The sequence below is a fragment of the Blastocystis hominis genome (assembly GCF_000151665.1).
Source record: "Blastocystis hominis, Singapore isolate B (sub-type 7) whole genome shotgun sequence assembly, scaffold_0".
Classification (NCBI taxonomy): Eukaryota; class Bigyra; order Opalinata; family Blastocystidae; genus Blastocystis; species Blastocystis hominis.
In genome coordinates, this window is record NW_013171815.1 from 1474442 (window position 1) to 1488025 (window position 13584).

General features: G+C 54.1%; 5 protein-coding genes; 2 read left to right on the forward strand and 3 right to left on the reverse strand.

The window, feature by feature from the left end:
• Positions 1–59: 59 nt before the first annotated feature.
• GSBLH_T00000478001 (uncharacterized protein) lies at positions 60–4498 on the forward strand (the record flags this gene model as incomplete). XM_013038692.1 has 6 exons in its annotated part: positions 60–1719; positions 1749–2022; positions 2053–2131; positions 2161–2383; positions 4270–4386; positions 4421–4498. Exons 1-6 carry the CDS (start codon positions 1117–1119, stop codon positions 4496–4498), a joined length of 1374 nt encoding a protein of 457 aa, XP_012894146.1. The 5' UTR covers positions 60–1116.
• Positions 4499–4508: 10 nt separating this feature from the next.
• Positions 4509–5019, reverse strand: GSBLH_T00000479001 (uncharacterized protein). XM_013038693.1 has 3 exons: positions 4918–5019; positions 4643–4838; positions 4509–4610 (listed from the first exon to the last, which is right to left on the reverse strand). The coding sequence occupies exons 1-3, from the start codon at positions 4992–4994 to the stop codon at positions 4539–4541; spliced, it is 345 nt and encodes a 114-aa protein (XP_012894147.1). The 5' UTR covers positions 4995–5019; the 3' UTR covers positions 4509–4538.
• Positions 5020–5223: 204 nt separating this feature from the next.
• GSBLH_T00000480001 (uncharacterized protein) lies at positions 5224–5990 on the reverse strand (the record flags this gene model as incomplete). The annotated part of the gene is made up of 3 exons (XM_013038694.1): positions 5224–5580; positions 5611–5849; positions 5879–5990. The coding sequence occupies 3 exons, from the start codon at positions 5988–5990 to the stop codon at positions 5224–5226; spliced, it is 708 nt and encodes a 235-aa protein (XP_012894148.1).
• A 1454-nt stretch (positions 5991–7444) lies between these two features.
• Positions 7445–9231, reverse strand: GSBLH_T00000481001 (uncharacterized protein; the record flags this gene model as incomplete). The annotated part of the gene is made up of 5 exons (XM_013038695.1): positions 7445–7665; positions 7696–8110; positions 8143–8268; positions 8301–8835; positions 8867–9231. 5 exons carry the CDS (start codon positions 9229–9231, stop codon positions 7445–7447), a joined length of 1662 nt encoding a protein of 553 aa, XP_012894149.1.
• A 616-nt stretch (positions 9232–9847) lies between these two features.
• GSBLH_T00000482001 (uncharacterized protein) lies at positions 9848–11709 on the forward strand. XM_013038696.1 has 4 exons: positions 9848–9950; positions 9978–10043; positions 10074–10128; positions 10159–11709. The coding sequence occupies exons 1-4, from the start codon at positions 9945–9947 to the stop codon at positions 11634–11636; spliced, it is 1605 nt and encodes a 534-aa protein (XP_012894150.1). The 5' UTR covers positions 9848–9944; the 3' UTR covers positions 11637–11709.
• The last annotated feature ends 1875 nt before the right edge of the window (positions 11710–13584 follow it).

Sequence of the window (13584 nt, forward strand, 5' to 3'; positions counted from 1 at the left end):
TAACAAGTTTATAACAAACCCTCTCTTTTTTACCTTTTCAGCACTTTTTTCGTGGGTCTCGAGAACAATATCGCCAACAGCTTCCTCAACGCCGAGGTCTTCCTCCTCTGGACACTCTCCTCCCTCCACCGCCTCGTCCTCTCCCACGCATGCTCCTTCCCCACGTGCATCTCCTGCGAGCTCAAGTTCCTCTTCCGCATGTTCGACCAGGGTCTGCAGGAGCGTTCTCCGGGCATCGTCGTCCACGCCACCAACTTCTACCGCCTCCTCGCCCACCTCACCGACTCCGTCGCCTTCGGCATTCTCGACGACCCCGCCTGCATTCCCGCCCTGTACCTCCGTTTCCACTTTTTCACCCAGACGCGCCGAGCGGTTTCTACGATTCGTTCTCACGCGCGTTCTCGCCGAACTCGCGCCCGCCTTCCCCGCGGGAATGCTCGCCTCCCTCTTCGGCGTCGTTTCCTCCCTCCGATTCGCCTGTCCCCGCGGCCACACGATCCTCAAATCCGCAACCTCCGTCGTCACCGAGTTCCGATGGAGCGCAGAGAACCGCGGTTATCTGGCCACCGTGCAGCGGTCGCTTGTTCCCGCGCGCACCACTTTCTGGTGCGACCAGTGCAGGCGGGAAACCGCGGGAACCGTGCAGCTCGCGGAGCTCTCCCTCCCGCGGTATTTGATCTTCGTCATGGCGCAGCCTCCCGCGGAAATCGCGCAGGTTTGGCCGAGGAACACAATTCAGGGTAGAGTTGGCGCGAAAACCGCGGGTATTTCGAGGAACGGTTCGAAGTGGCGCGGACGGAGGCGGGGCTGGCGGTGGAGCGTGCGTTCCCCGCGGGGATCGAGAGCGTGCGTTTCGAAATCGAAGGCGTGCTGTCGCTCATCTCGGAGGCGGGTGAAAAAACCGCGGGACTGCACCACTTGGTGCTGCACTCGCTGCAGCGAACCGCGGGGAAGACGGCGTGGTTCTCGTTCAACGACTACTGCATCGCGGAAATTCCCGCGGAAACGCCCGGGGAAACGGCCGTGGAAACGGCCGTGGAAACGGCGCTGGACTTCACGCAGCCGTGGCGCGCGCCGGTCTGCTTCGTCTATCGAAACTGCAGCGCGCCCGAGGACATGGACGCGGAGGGGCGCGACGACATGCAGGCCGACATGCAGGCCGACATGCAGAGCGAGGCGAAGAAGAAAGAAGAAACGGAGAAGGAAGGGGAGGGAAGGGAAACGCGGAGTGGAAACGGGGAAACGAAAAGGGATGGGGAGGGGAACACAGAGCCCATGGCCCCATCGGAGACACAATCAGAGACACAATCAGGGACACAATCAGAGACACAATCAGAAACACAATTAGTGACACAATTAGTGACACAATCAGAAACACAATCGAATCCTACTGATAATAATCCCAACCATAATCACAATACAGAGCCCACTTCCCAATCTACTTCCAATTCTGCCCCCACTGTTTCCACTGTTTCCACTGCTTCCACTGTTTCCACTGTTTCCACCGCTTCGACCCCCGGTTTCCCTGTTTCCCTGCGCATCGGTCTTCCCCCCTCGCTCCCCTCGCTTCCCTCTCCCTCCTCTTCTCTCCCCTTCTACACGCCCATTTCCCTCGCTTCCCCGTCCCCCGGCTACCGCCGCCTCTCCCCCGCGGAGCTCCCCGGCGCGGGCGACCTCGTGGCCATCGACTGCGAGTTCGTGGCGCTGAACTGCGAAGAAGTCGGCCTGCTTGCTCCCCTCGCGCCTAGGCCGAAGTTCTGCCCGACGGCCATCGCATCGTCAAGAAGGAGGCCAATCTCCAGCTCGGACGCGTCACCTGCCTCACCAGCGAGCTCCGCGTCGTCTTCGACGACTACATTCTCTGCGAGGACCCCGTCGCCGACTACCTCAGCCGCTTCAGCGGTCTTTCCCGCGAGGATCTTGACGTCGAGACCAGCCAGCACCATCTCGTCCCGCTCAAAGACGCGTATTCCCGCCTGCGCCGCTTGGTGGACCGCGGCTGCGTGTTCGTCGGGCACGGCTGTGGGGGAACCGCGGGGAAGTGACGCGTAGTGGCGAAGGATTTTCACACGATCAACATCTTCGTGCCGCCCAAACAAATCGTGGATACCGTCGATATTTACTACCTGCCGTAAGCGTGGGAGGGAGAGTGGACGGTAGGAGGAATCGGAAATTGTCGCTGAAGTATCTCGCGAAGGTCGTGCTGAACCAGAATATACAGGAAGGAAATCATGACAGTCATGAAGATGCGCGCGCGGCCATCCAGCTCTATTATAAGCATCTGGAGTTGGTGAAGCAAGGGAAGTGGGAAGAGACGCTGAAGCGCGTGTATGAGGTCGGAAAACAGTGCAATTACTATGGATTCGTGAACTCCATGTCGCCCGTTCCTGCGGCAGAATAGTAGTATATTTATTGGTGTGTATGGTTGCGGTGTTTGTTGCAGAATTTGTTTCAGCATGTTATCATCCCAATATTTGCTCAAAGTCGCTACGGCGGCGAAGAATATCGTGTCGAATGCAGCGATTGTAGCAAAGAAAATTCAAGTTCTGTGAGGAGTGCAATCCTTGAACGTAGAAACAAATCTGCTCACAAGATGTTGTTTCAAAGTCCGATGAATCGCCCGTTACCATGGTGGACTATGCAATCCAAGCATCTGTGGCACTTTTCCTTCAGAAGACATTCCCGAACGTGGAATTTCGGTTTGGAGAAGTGTGTGGTCTTTCTCTGTAGTATGATAGCCGAAGAAGATGCGTCCTTTCTGCGAAACAAGGCTTCTTCTGACTTTGTCTCCAAGTTCCTCGCTGTGGTTCAAGAAATTTTAAAGCAAGAGGGTTTTCCGCAATGATTCCAATCGATTTGTAGTGTCGACGCAAGATGCACTCGCTGCTCTCGACAACTGCCACTACCAAGGCGATATTTCGAACGACTATTGGGTTCTAGACCCAGTGGACGGTACGCTGGGCTTCATTCGCAAGGCTCAGTTCGCCATTGGCTTGGCCTACGTCCACCAAGGCATCCCCGTCGTGGGAGTCGTCGGCTGCCCCAATCTACCGTTCGATTTGGGCGCAATCGAGTGGAATCAGAACGTGGATCAATGTGGCTCCGTCGCTGTGGGAATTTCTGGAATGGTAAAAATCGGGCTGATTTTTGACAAAGGGAACAACGTTTTTCGACTTGTTTTCGCCTCGAACTCGCTCGATTCGATTGCAAATACAGAATTCCCCTCAAGAAATGGACTCATCGAGTGACGCTCATCCTAAATATTCTGCAGTGATGTCCGTCCAGAAGTTCAATCATGCATCAACCATGGGTTCTCTTCTAGATGCTCTAAAATTACCTCCATCGGTGCTGGAGATCGATAGTATGTGCAAATATGTGGTTGTCGCTCTGGGAATCGCAGATATCTATCTGCGGGGCAATGCGTCGGGATGTTATAGAGTAAGCGCTGGGAACGAATTGAATGTAGGAAAATGTGTGGGACCATGCTGCAGGAGTCGTCGTATTGCAGGAAGCAGGAGGCATTGTGACCGATCAGCGAGGCAAGACCCTTGATTTCTCAAGAGGGGCAAAGTTGAAAGAAAATTCTGGAATTGTTGCTACTAGCAGCGAAATCCATGATACAGTGACGAATGTGCTAACTAATCTATACAATGATTCTTCCGCATCTGGAACACCTTAACTCCTTGTGAGCGCTTTCACTATTTGTTGAAACAAAGGAAAATAGTGCTTGCTTCCAAGTCTCCTCGACGTTCTCAGATTCTGCAGCAGATCGGGCTAAAATTTGAAACATATGATCCCCGCTTTGAAGAGGATCTGGATAAATCAAAAATGACAGTCGTAAGGCCACTTTTGAAATTGTTGAGTAAAAGGAGGAATACGTTGTGGGAACTTCCAAAGGAAAGGCAGATAAAGCGTTCCATTCCTTGAAAGGGGAGCACGGCGGTGTCAATCCCGCTTTGGTGATTGGTTGGCTTTTCTTTCTCTCTTTCTCTTATATTCTATAGCTTGCGATACAGTCGTCGAGCTGAACGGACGAATTTTTGAGAAACCCAAGTCTGAGGACGATGCGATCAAGATGCTCTCCGAGCTGAGTGGGAAATCGCACAACGTGTACAGCGGAGTCACTCTCTATTGTTTCCATTTTTTCTTCTTCTTCACCGTAGCGTGTCTCAACGGTGAATCGGACCCTGTGATCCACACGTTCAGTGAGAAGACGGAGGTTTGCTTCGCCGAGCTCACCCCCGCCATCATTAAGGGTATCTTTCGCAGAGAGATATTACTGTAGCATACGTGAAGACGGGAGAACCGATGGATAAGGCGGGAGGTTATGGAATCCAGGGAATTGGCGGCTGCCTCATCACAGGAATCAAGGGCGATTATTACAATGTAGCTGGTGGTCATGGCTGCATGAAGCGTGTAGGTGATGGGCTTCCCCCTGAATCGGTTCTGCAGCGAGCTCAACACTCTGTTAAAAGAAGAAATGTTGTCTGTTTGTTAACAAACATGGAATTGGCCTCTCTCCAACTTCCCACGTTAACTTACTGGTTGGAAACAATCGTCTTGAGTCCGTGGAAGTGAGGAACGTTGAGAACCTCCACAACGGTGTAGAACTACAAAATAACGCGTCCAAAACGCTCCATACGTGCTTGCTCTCGCCCTCAACATCCTCAGCCAGACGCTGCATGCGAACTCGGATACGAGCAGGAACGGCGTGAATACCCTTGCTCCAGACGTATTTGTTGACGGTGGGGTCAATGCGAACATCTTCAGTGCACATAGCAGTCTGAGCGAACTTGCGGATCATAGCCATGCAGCGAGGAGCTCTTCTCTTGTAGCAGCTACACAAAATTAGTCCCGCACCCTTCCCAAACAAAAACAACACAAAATCAACAGGCAAAAAGGCAACACAGTACATACACCTTATGGCTGAACTTAGAGAGGCGGATAGTGTATTCACGAGTGATGGGAGTCAATTCCTTTCTCTGATTTTCCATGTTTCCTTTAATTCGGGAGAGTTATGCCGATTTCTAAGGTGAAAGTAATTCGCTACCCCCAGGCAATTCGGGAAAGCCTGAACTTATCTATATTTGAATTGTACCCCCTACAAATAATGAATAACGCCGTAAAGAAGTGTATTTACCCACACACAAGTCTCACAATAAGCCAAACTCAACGACTTCTCGGCTGTGTAGAACAAACACGCCTAAGAAACATCATGGTACACTAGAAGCAAAGTAAATCTTCCTCTTCTTCTTCTTGGACTGGTGGAGGATCTGCTTTGTGGAACTCACGTTCAAATTCATCAGGATCAATATTGAAGTCGCAACCTCCGCAGTTCTGTAGGAAGGACACGGCCCCACTCAGATTCGTCAGACAATAGCCTCCCTCCGACAGCAATTCGTCCGGATGTCTGAACCGCGAGATATACTCGACAGTAGACGGCAGTTTGGGGATCCCAGACTTCAAAACAATGAAAATAAACGCCGGCAGGAAGTCATCCGCTCCGGCATCTCGCCCGCCCTTGGCTCCGCTCTGCAGCAGGGCTCCCAGAGTTCTGCACGCCTCAATAATGCAATCCAGCTATCCCTCACCCCCTGTCCCCTCATCTACCTTTTCGGCGGGCGAAGCGACATTCTGGATCTTCTGGAGCTGTTTGGTGACGGTCTCCATGGTCTCCGGGTTCTGCTTGCACACCTCCGCGACCTCGAGATTGTCGGCGGTGAGGAACTGGAGGTCCTGCATCTTCTTCTCGAGCTCCTCGTCCTCCTTCGCGAGTCCCGACCGCACGACGCCGAGCGTCAGATCGCGCAGCTTCTCCACGATCACCTTCTCGACGCAGTCGCGCGTGTCTACCGTTCAGCCCCGCTCCCGCGCGCACTCTTCAGCCCCGCCTCCCCGACGTTCTTCCACGCCTTGTGCTTGCGGATCTCCGCCATCAGCGCGTCCGTGAAGCTGTGGATCCGGTCCTCGATCGGCTGCTTCTGCTGCATCTGCTGCATCTGCTCCGTCTGCGGCGTGTAGCTCGACGGCGTCTGCGGCGTGGGCATCGCCAGCACGTCCTCCTCGACTTCCCTACGACACAGCGAAGCGGTGAGGCTACGGCGAAGGCAGCGGCGTCGCCGCGTAGTCCTGCGGCTTCTCCGCGCTGTAGAGCCGGCGCGTCTCTTCGCAGAAATTGCTCAGCGCGGCGCGGAGATATCTGCGAGTCAGGCAGCGGAGGGATGCAAACTCGGCGTCGCTGCGGCCCATTCGCTTGTTGAAGTCGCGCTGCTTCGCGTCTTCGTCGGCGTCGGCGGTGGCGGCCGGCGCGGACGAGGACTGCTGCTTCAAGAACTGGCTGAACTGGGAGTGAGGGACGCACACGGATGAAAAACAAAGCCAGAAACGTTGTTTTGGAGAACGCCCAGCGGAGAGGACGAGCCCGATTCCTCCATGTCCGTCGGGAGCGGAGTAGAGGGCACGAACAGGTCGGGCCGACCCTTCACAATGCGCTCAGAGAACAGAGCCTTGATGCTTCGCTCGGTTTCCGTTTCTGTGGTCGCGATGGAAGAACGACGCGCGCGGTCCTGGACTTTACGCAACGAATTAGCCATGTTTTGGAACGACCGACGGAACACAACGCCTCTCTATCGAATTAGGACACGCGAAGATGAAGTCCGTACTGACTCCTTCGTTTTGGATTTCGTCTCTTCTTCGGGCTCTTTTAACGTACTCACGTCGGCCAGCTCCGCGGAACCGGGGAAAAGAGGAGGTCGATATCCCACATCGGGTTCTTCTTTTGTCTCACTGTTGTTTGGGGGTTGATATCCACTGCTCTATCAAACAAAACATGTGGGAGTACGGAGAAGGCGGGACATAGCCCGAATCCGGAGCAGGGGGCGTATACGTTCCCTGCTGCTGATAAACCGGGCTGTTTCCATAAATAGAATGCTGGCGGTAGATAGCGTCCGAGTCGTAGACTGGGGACACTTCCTGGTTTCTATTCTTTCTACTGTGCATCTCAGAGAGTAATCTCTACCTTTTGAACATTTCTCCACGTTCCTGCAAAGATCAAATGCCTTTTTAGAATTCTGAACATGTCCATTACACCGCGGTTATTCCAACAAACACAACAAACTACTGTCTCTCACTAAAACGACCTCGCTGCTGTCTGTTGCCAAACGATCTTCCCGAATTTCCATAGTTGTCGTGGTTCCCATGATTTCCATAGTTTCCATAGTTTCCAGAACCACCACCAAAATTGCCATTTCCTCCGCGGCCCGCATAGCCTCCGCGGCCCTTCCCGGCAAAATCTCTTCCATTTCCCGATCCTCTCGCGTTTCCACGATTGCTCGTGAGTTTCATGGTGGAACTACATCCCATGCATTTCCCACTCCTACAAGTCGCGATCCTTCAATTCCGGCAGCGTGGTAGGGATCGAGAACTGCGACCTCTCTCCGTACTTCTACCCGTCACCACCCAGCCTCGCCGCTACCTCCATATAATCCTTAAAAAGCTGGATGTGCTCTTCGGGCACGTCGAACACGGCGCCGCGCTCGTCCTTCGTCATCGTGTTCGCCTTGATCGACGTCACCACGTCCTCCGGGAAATACCGGCGCAGCGCGCCCCACACGTACGACACCGTGCGGAACGGATTGAGCGACTGGTACATCACCGTCACGAACCCTGCGCGTCAAATCCGCCACTCATCGCCACCTTCGTTCGACGTCAGAATGGATCGGGTTTTCATCTTCCCGAACGCGCCCACGGCCAGGCAGAGGCAGCGAGCCACGGCCGCGCGGGGATCGGACGTCTTGGCGAGCACCTCCTCGGCGAGACTGTCCATTTTGGTGATGAGCTGCTCGTCCAGATCGCCGATCCGCTCCACCAGACGCTCCGCGCGGGCCTTCAGCAGGTCCGACGGCTGCGGCGCGCCGATGCGCGTGAACGCGTTCCCCACCGCCTTCTCGATGCTCTGCAGCACGGCCTCCTGCGCGAAGCCCGTCGACAGCGTGATGCAGACGCCTTTGCGGCCCGCGCGGCCCGTTCGGCCGCTGCGGTGGATGTAGGTCTCCACGTCCGCGACGCCCGAGCGCGTGGCCGGAGGCTCGCGATTGATGACCAGCGTGATCTGAGAGAGAGGGGAGGAGGAAAAGAAGGTACGCCTTGGATGTCGAGACCGCGAGCCGCGACGTCGGTGGCCACGAGACAGCGGAACTTCCCGTCTTTGAAGTCCTTCAGCGTCTGCTCGCGCGTCTTCTGGGGAATGTCGCCGTGGAGAACGCCCGCCTGGGAGTGAGAGAGGAGAGATGAAAGAGGACGATGCTGCGGAGACACTCCTCGCCCGCCAGCTCGTTGCAGCTCTTCTTCATGTCGCAGAAGACGATGGCGCGGCCGTCCACGCCACAGTAAACCTCGATGAGATCGGCGATGACCTTGGCGCGCGCCTCCCAGGGGCAGCGAAGCACGAGGTGGCGCACGTCCACGGAGGCCTTCTCCTTCTCCGTGACCAGATCGACGGTGACCTTATCGGGGTGCATGTATTTCGTCATCACTTCGCGGACCCACGACGGAATCGTCGCGGAGAACAAGAGAACTTGGATGCGATCCGGAACGATGCGAGGACCCTTCGTCTCGCCGCCACTCTTGATCGCGTAGTCCACCACCTTCTCCACGTCTTCGCTGAATCCCATATCCAGCATGCGATCGGCCTCGTCCAGAATAAACCATTGGAGCTCGCCGAGCTGCAGCGTGCCGCGCTCCAGATGATCCAAAACGCGCCCAGGAGTTCCCACCACGAACTCCACGCCGCGACGCAGAGCGAATTCTTGGGGGTCGAAGGGAGCACCACCGAACCTAGGTTGGAGCGGAGGGAAGAGAGGAGTACAGACACACGGTGCGCAGAGAGGGAGCGATCATGCGGATCTGCTCATCGATCTGCTGGGCCAACTCGCGAGTGGGGGAGAGCACCAGGCAGAGAGGAGCACGGCTACGACGCGGAGGACGCAGATTGAGCTTGTAGATCTTCTCCACGATGGGCAGAGCAAACGCCAAGGTCTTTCCCTGACCGGTGGGAGCACGGCCAATAAGGTCCTTTCCGTCGTAAATAGCGTCAAACGAGAGTGCTTGGATCGGGAACAGCTCCGTGATTCCCTTGGAATGCAAAATGCCGATTGTCTCGGGAGAAATGCGATAGCGGTGCATGGCATACAGAGATTCGCTCTCTGCCATGTCCATAGAGCGAGTGCGCATGCGCTTTGCAGGTCGCTCCTCGGTATTGTCGACTTCCTCCGTTGGATTGTGCTCTACAGACTCCTCCTCTTTCACCTTCTCCTCGAGTTTCTCGTTTGTTTTCTCCTCTAGAAAATGATATGCTAAAACCATGAGTTACTGGTCTCCTCCTTTTCCTTTCTCGATCTCTTGCTCGAATGTTTGCTTTTTTCGGAATCTTTGTGGCCCATTATAGAGAAAATGGTAGCTCTGTGAAACGAAGAATCGCGGGAATTACAAAAGTTCGATTTACAAGATACACGAAACACATCTGATGAAGCGAGGTACTTTTTGAAACTTTGTTTTTGAGTAAGAAATTTGTGTTGCTTGCAGGAATCGTGTCGGAAGCAAAATAGCAATCTTTTGATTTGACCCGGTGTCGTATAGATGAAGTGTTTTCCAATGGATTGGTGGTGTAAAAACACAAAATTAAGAAAAGATCATCCAAGCAAACCCAGCGATAGTTCCCCTAATTCACACTAAAGATCCACATCAAATGCAACCACTTCTATTTAAATCAGACGAGGCGGAGAGAAATTAGGAGAAAAGGTAGTTTTTTCTACCTCGAAATGAGTGGTGGTAGCTCATTCGGTTTTTACCCATAAGAAAAACCAAAACAAACATGAACACTCAGAAACCTGTAAATGGAGGACGCATCTCTCTGTATGTTGGAAACCTGGACCCCAGCGTCAATGATGAAAGCTTTTATTTGTGTGTTTGATATATAGCGCGACTTGGAGGAGGAGTTCAAGAAGTATGGAAAGGTGCGTGCGACTCACGTCGTACTGGACAAGGTGAGTATTAGGGAAAGAGGTGACTTGTAGAATACCAAGCAGTCCCGCTGCTATGGATATGTCGATTTCAGCACTGCCGAGGAAGGTAAAATAGGGCGGAGGCAATGATTGGTAGCTGAGAAAGCTCTGGAGGGAGCGAATTTCAACATCCTGAAGGGTAAGGAGATGCGTGTGATGAGACAGCAGCTGCGCTTCAAGCAGACCTGCAACCCTAAGGGCAATTTGTTTGTGAAGAACCTTCCCGACTTGATGACCAACAAGGAGTTGTTGGACAAGTTCTCCGCGTACGGAAACATTCTGTCCTGCAAGGTGGCTTTCGACAAGGAGACCGGCAAGTCCCTTCACTATGGTTACGTGCACTTCAGCGACCCCAACGTGACCCAGAAGGTCCTGGCCGATATGAACAAGGATGTCGTGGAGGAAGGAGCGATGTACGTGATGGAGTACGAGAAGCGTATGAAGGACACCTCTTCGGATTGGGTGACTTGCTACGTGGCGAACTTCCCTACCACGCTGACGGAAGACGGTCTGCGCGATCTGTTCGGCAAGTACGGCACGATCAACTCTGTTTACATTGGTTACAAGCGATACAATCCGCAGAAGATTCAGGGATTCGTGACCTTTGCCAACCATGATTCGGCCGTGAAGGCCGTGGAGGGTCTGAAGGATCAGGTCATCACTGTGGAGGGCGCGGAGCCCATGGTGCTGTACGTGAACCGTCTCCAGTCCCGCGAGGAGCGTGCCAGCATCAACCAGAAGATTCTGGAGGAGAAGAAGAAGGAGGAGGTGGAGCGCACCAAGGGCCGTTTCCTGTACGTGGGCTTCGGTGATCAGACGATCACGCTGGAGCGCCTGCGCGAGATCTTCCAGGCGTACGGCAACATCGAGTCCTGCTCGATCGCCCGCGACAAGAACACGAAGGAGCTGAAGCCCTTCGGCTTCGTGTGCATGGACACCACGGAGAACGCGCAGAACGCGATCCGTGCGTTCCGCGAGAGCCACGACCTCAAGCTGAAGGTGGAGCTGGCGCAGACCCGCGAGGAGCGCGCGAAGATGCTGAAGGAGCGCCGCAAGCAGACCCAGGGCGTGGTGATGCAGTACCCGGTGGTGCAGTACACGATGCCGATCGGTATGAACATGGGCAACCGTATGCCGTCGAACAAGCAGCAGCAGCAGCAGCAGCAGATCCCGATGATGCCGATGATGTACCAGACCATGGGCAACATGATGTCGTTCCCTCGCAACACGCAGATGCCCGGCATGCCGGTGCAGATGATGAACCAGGGCTACATGTCCATGGCCAACACCCAGTTCAACGAGAAGTACAACAAGCTGGCGAGCCTGATGCAGTCGATGGACCCCATCAAGAGAGAGATGATCGACGCGATGACCAACGAGGAGCGCCGCAACACCTTCGGAGAGCGTATCTTCTACCTCATCAAGACCATCGGCGATCCTCGCTGCAGCAAGATCACCGGAATGATGCTGGAGTTGCCCGTGGACGACCTGATGAAGATCATCAGCGATCCTGGCGAACTCCTCAAGAAGATCGACGAGGCCAACGACGTGCTGGACCAGACCAACAACAACTAAACAGAGGAGGGAGGAGATTTCGGGGAAAGGAAAGGCCTCAGTTCAAATCACTGCTACGTATCGGTTGTTTTGGGTTGCGTTTGTTCACAAACACTCCACAGTTTGAGGAAGAGCACATCGTTCAGTTCTTCGAGGCACCGCATCACCGAGGGCACGCAGCAGTGCGTGTGCAGCGCGATCGACTCCAGGCACTGGAACTGCGCCACCATGTTCAGCACCTTCGCGCGGTCCGGCTTGCAGCTGCACATCTGCGACCCCTTCTGCGTGCCCAGGAACGACAGGCACGAGCTGTGCCGCGAGAGCCCCGTGGTGGGCTTCTGGTGATAGATGGAGTAGCGGAAGCTCGCGAAGAGGTCCCAGTAGAGATTGCGGATGGAGAGGATGGGCGAGTCCACGCCGAAGGCCTCGTCGAAGTCCGCCATCTTCGGCGCTCCCACGGCGTCCATGCTCATCCCCACCGTTTCCTCGGTGGAGAGCGCGGGAATGCGCCACGAACTGCCCGTGGAGGCCTCGAAGAGCGCGGCGAAGCCGGCGGGATCGGAGGTGCGGAAGGGGACGAGATAGACGCGCTTGAGAATGCGGTGAATGCAGCAGAAGACGACGAAGCAGTGCAGATCGATGGACCGGCGCAGCTTCTCGAAAAGCGGACTCTCCAGAATGTTCAGAATGCTCACGTTCTGGTGAAACAGAGACAGCAGCGACTGGATGTCGTTGATCGCCTCCTCGTCCTCCGCCTCCGAATCGCCCGATTTCGCCTTGTTCGCGTTCCCTTCGCTTGGATTGGGACCCAGAGGGGAAGCAAAAGGGGAAGCAAATGGGGAACCCAGAGGGGAACCCAGAGGGGAGCCTGGAGGGGAACCCAGAGGGGAACCTGGAGGGAGGTTCAAAGGGGGACGGGGAAGGGATGTGGGCGTTTCGTTTGGAGTTTGCATTTCCGCGGGGTTTTGACTCTGTGTTTGATTTTCAGTTTGATTCACGTTCGGATTTGAATTTGAATTTGAATTTAAATTTGTATTTAAATTTAAATTTGTATTGGAATTGGGGTTGGGCGTTTCCAGGGAGCGAATTCGATTGCCTTCGAATTGGAACTCGGGGCGTCTGAAAAGATTCTGAATCCTGCAGTAATTGAGCAAGGATCGCAGGAGCGGGCGATTCCAAATGGCCTCGAAGTCCTGGAGGACGTAAATGTTGCAGACGTCGAAGAGATCGATGAGTCCGATGGCCTTCACTTGCAATAGAAACGAGAGACAGAGCAGAAGGTGCGTTCGATCGAGCCCGATTCGCTGCTCGATGTAGAAGACGCAGTGAACGCCGTCGATGGCGCGTAGAATTTGCTAGGCGCGCAGAGAAGGAGGGTTGGTACTTCAAACATCACGGTGTCGGGGAGGAGGCTTAAAATCGATTCGACTGGAAGCAGGAGATAAGGAACCTCGTAGTCTTTGGGCTAGAGTGGAGAGCGGGGAGAGATGAAACGATGTAGGGAGGATCGGTGAGAGAGGAGTCTGGGTAGACCGGGAAGAGAAGAAGGCGCGTGGAAGAATTGAGCCAAATGTCACAACTGTTTTTTTGACACAATCCTTCATGGATTTGAACGAAAATGTCTCGCATTGTGGACTAGGTTCGAAAAGAAACAAGAAACACGAATACCAGAATAGTGGGACTTTGCAAAAAACCATTTTGTCTCTCTAACGATTCAAATGTCATTGCAACCTTTTTCACCATCGACTCATACTGACTACTCGATCCCTTCTTGACAATAAAACAGATATTGAAATTGAAGGCATTACGCATGTAATCGTGACTCGAAATCTGGATGGGATATCCCACAATTTCGATTTCACCCACAGCTACGCGCATCAATGTTCCACAAAGTTGATCCTTTGTAATAATAAAATCGGACACACTATTGAACGTATCCAACGAAATACAGCTAGGAATCACAACCTAC

Coding starts and splice junctions, on each gene's coding strand:
- GSBLH_T00000479001 (XM_013038693.1), bottom strand. CDS start 4,994: ATGGAAAATCAGAGAAAGGAATTGACTCCCATCACTCGTGAATACACT. Junction 4,839..4,917: donor TCTAAGTTCAGCCATAAGGT/GTATGTACTGTG, acceptor AATTTTGTGTAG/CTGCTACAAGAGAAGAGCTC. Junction 4,611..4,642: donor TTGAGGGCGAGAGCAAGCAC/GTATGGAGCGTT, acceptor GTTATTTTGTAG/TTCTACACCGTTGTGGAGGT.
- GSBLH_T00000482001 (XM_013038696.1), top strand. Junction 10,044..10,073: donor CTCACGTCGTACTGGACAAG/GTGAGTATTAGG, acceptor GGTGACTTGTAG/AATACCAAGCAGTCCCGCTG. Junction 10,129..10,158: donor TTTCAGCACTGCCGAGGAAG/GTAAAATAGGGC, acceptor AATGATTGGTAG/CTGAGAAAGCTCTGGAGGGA.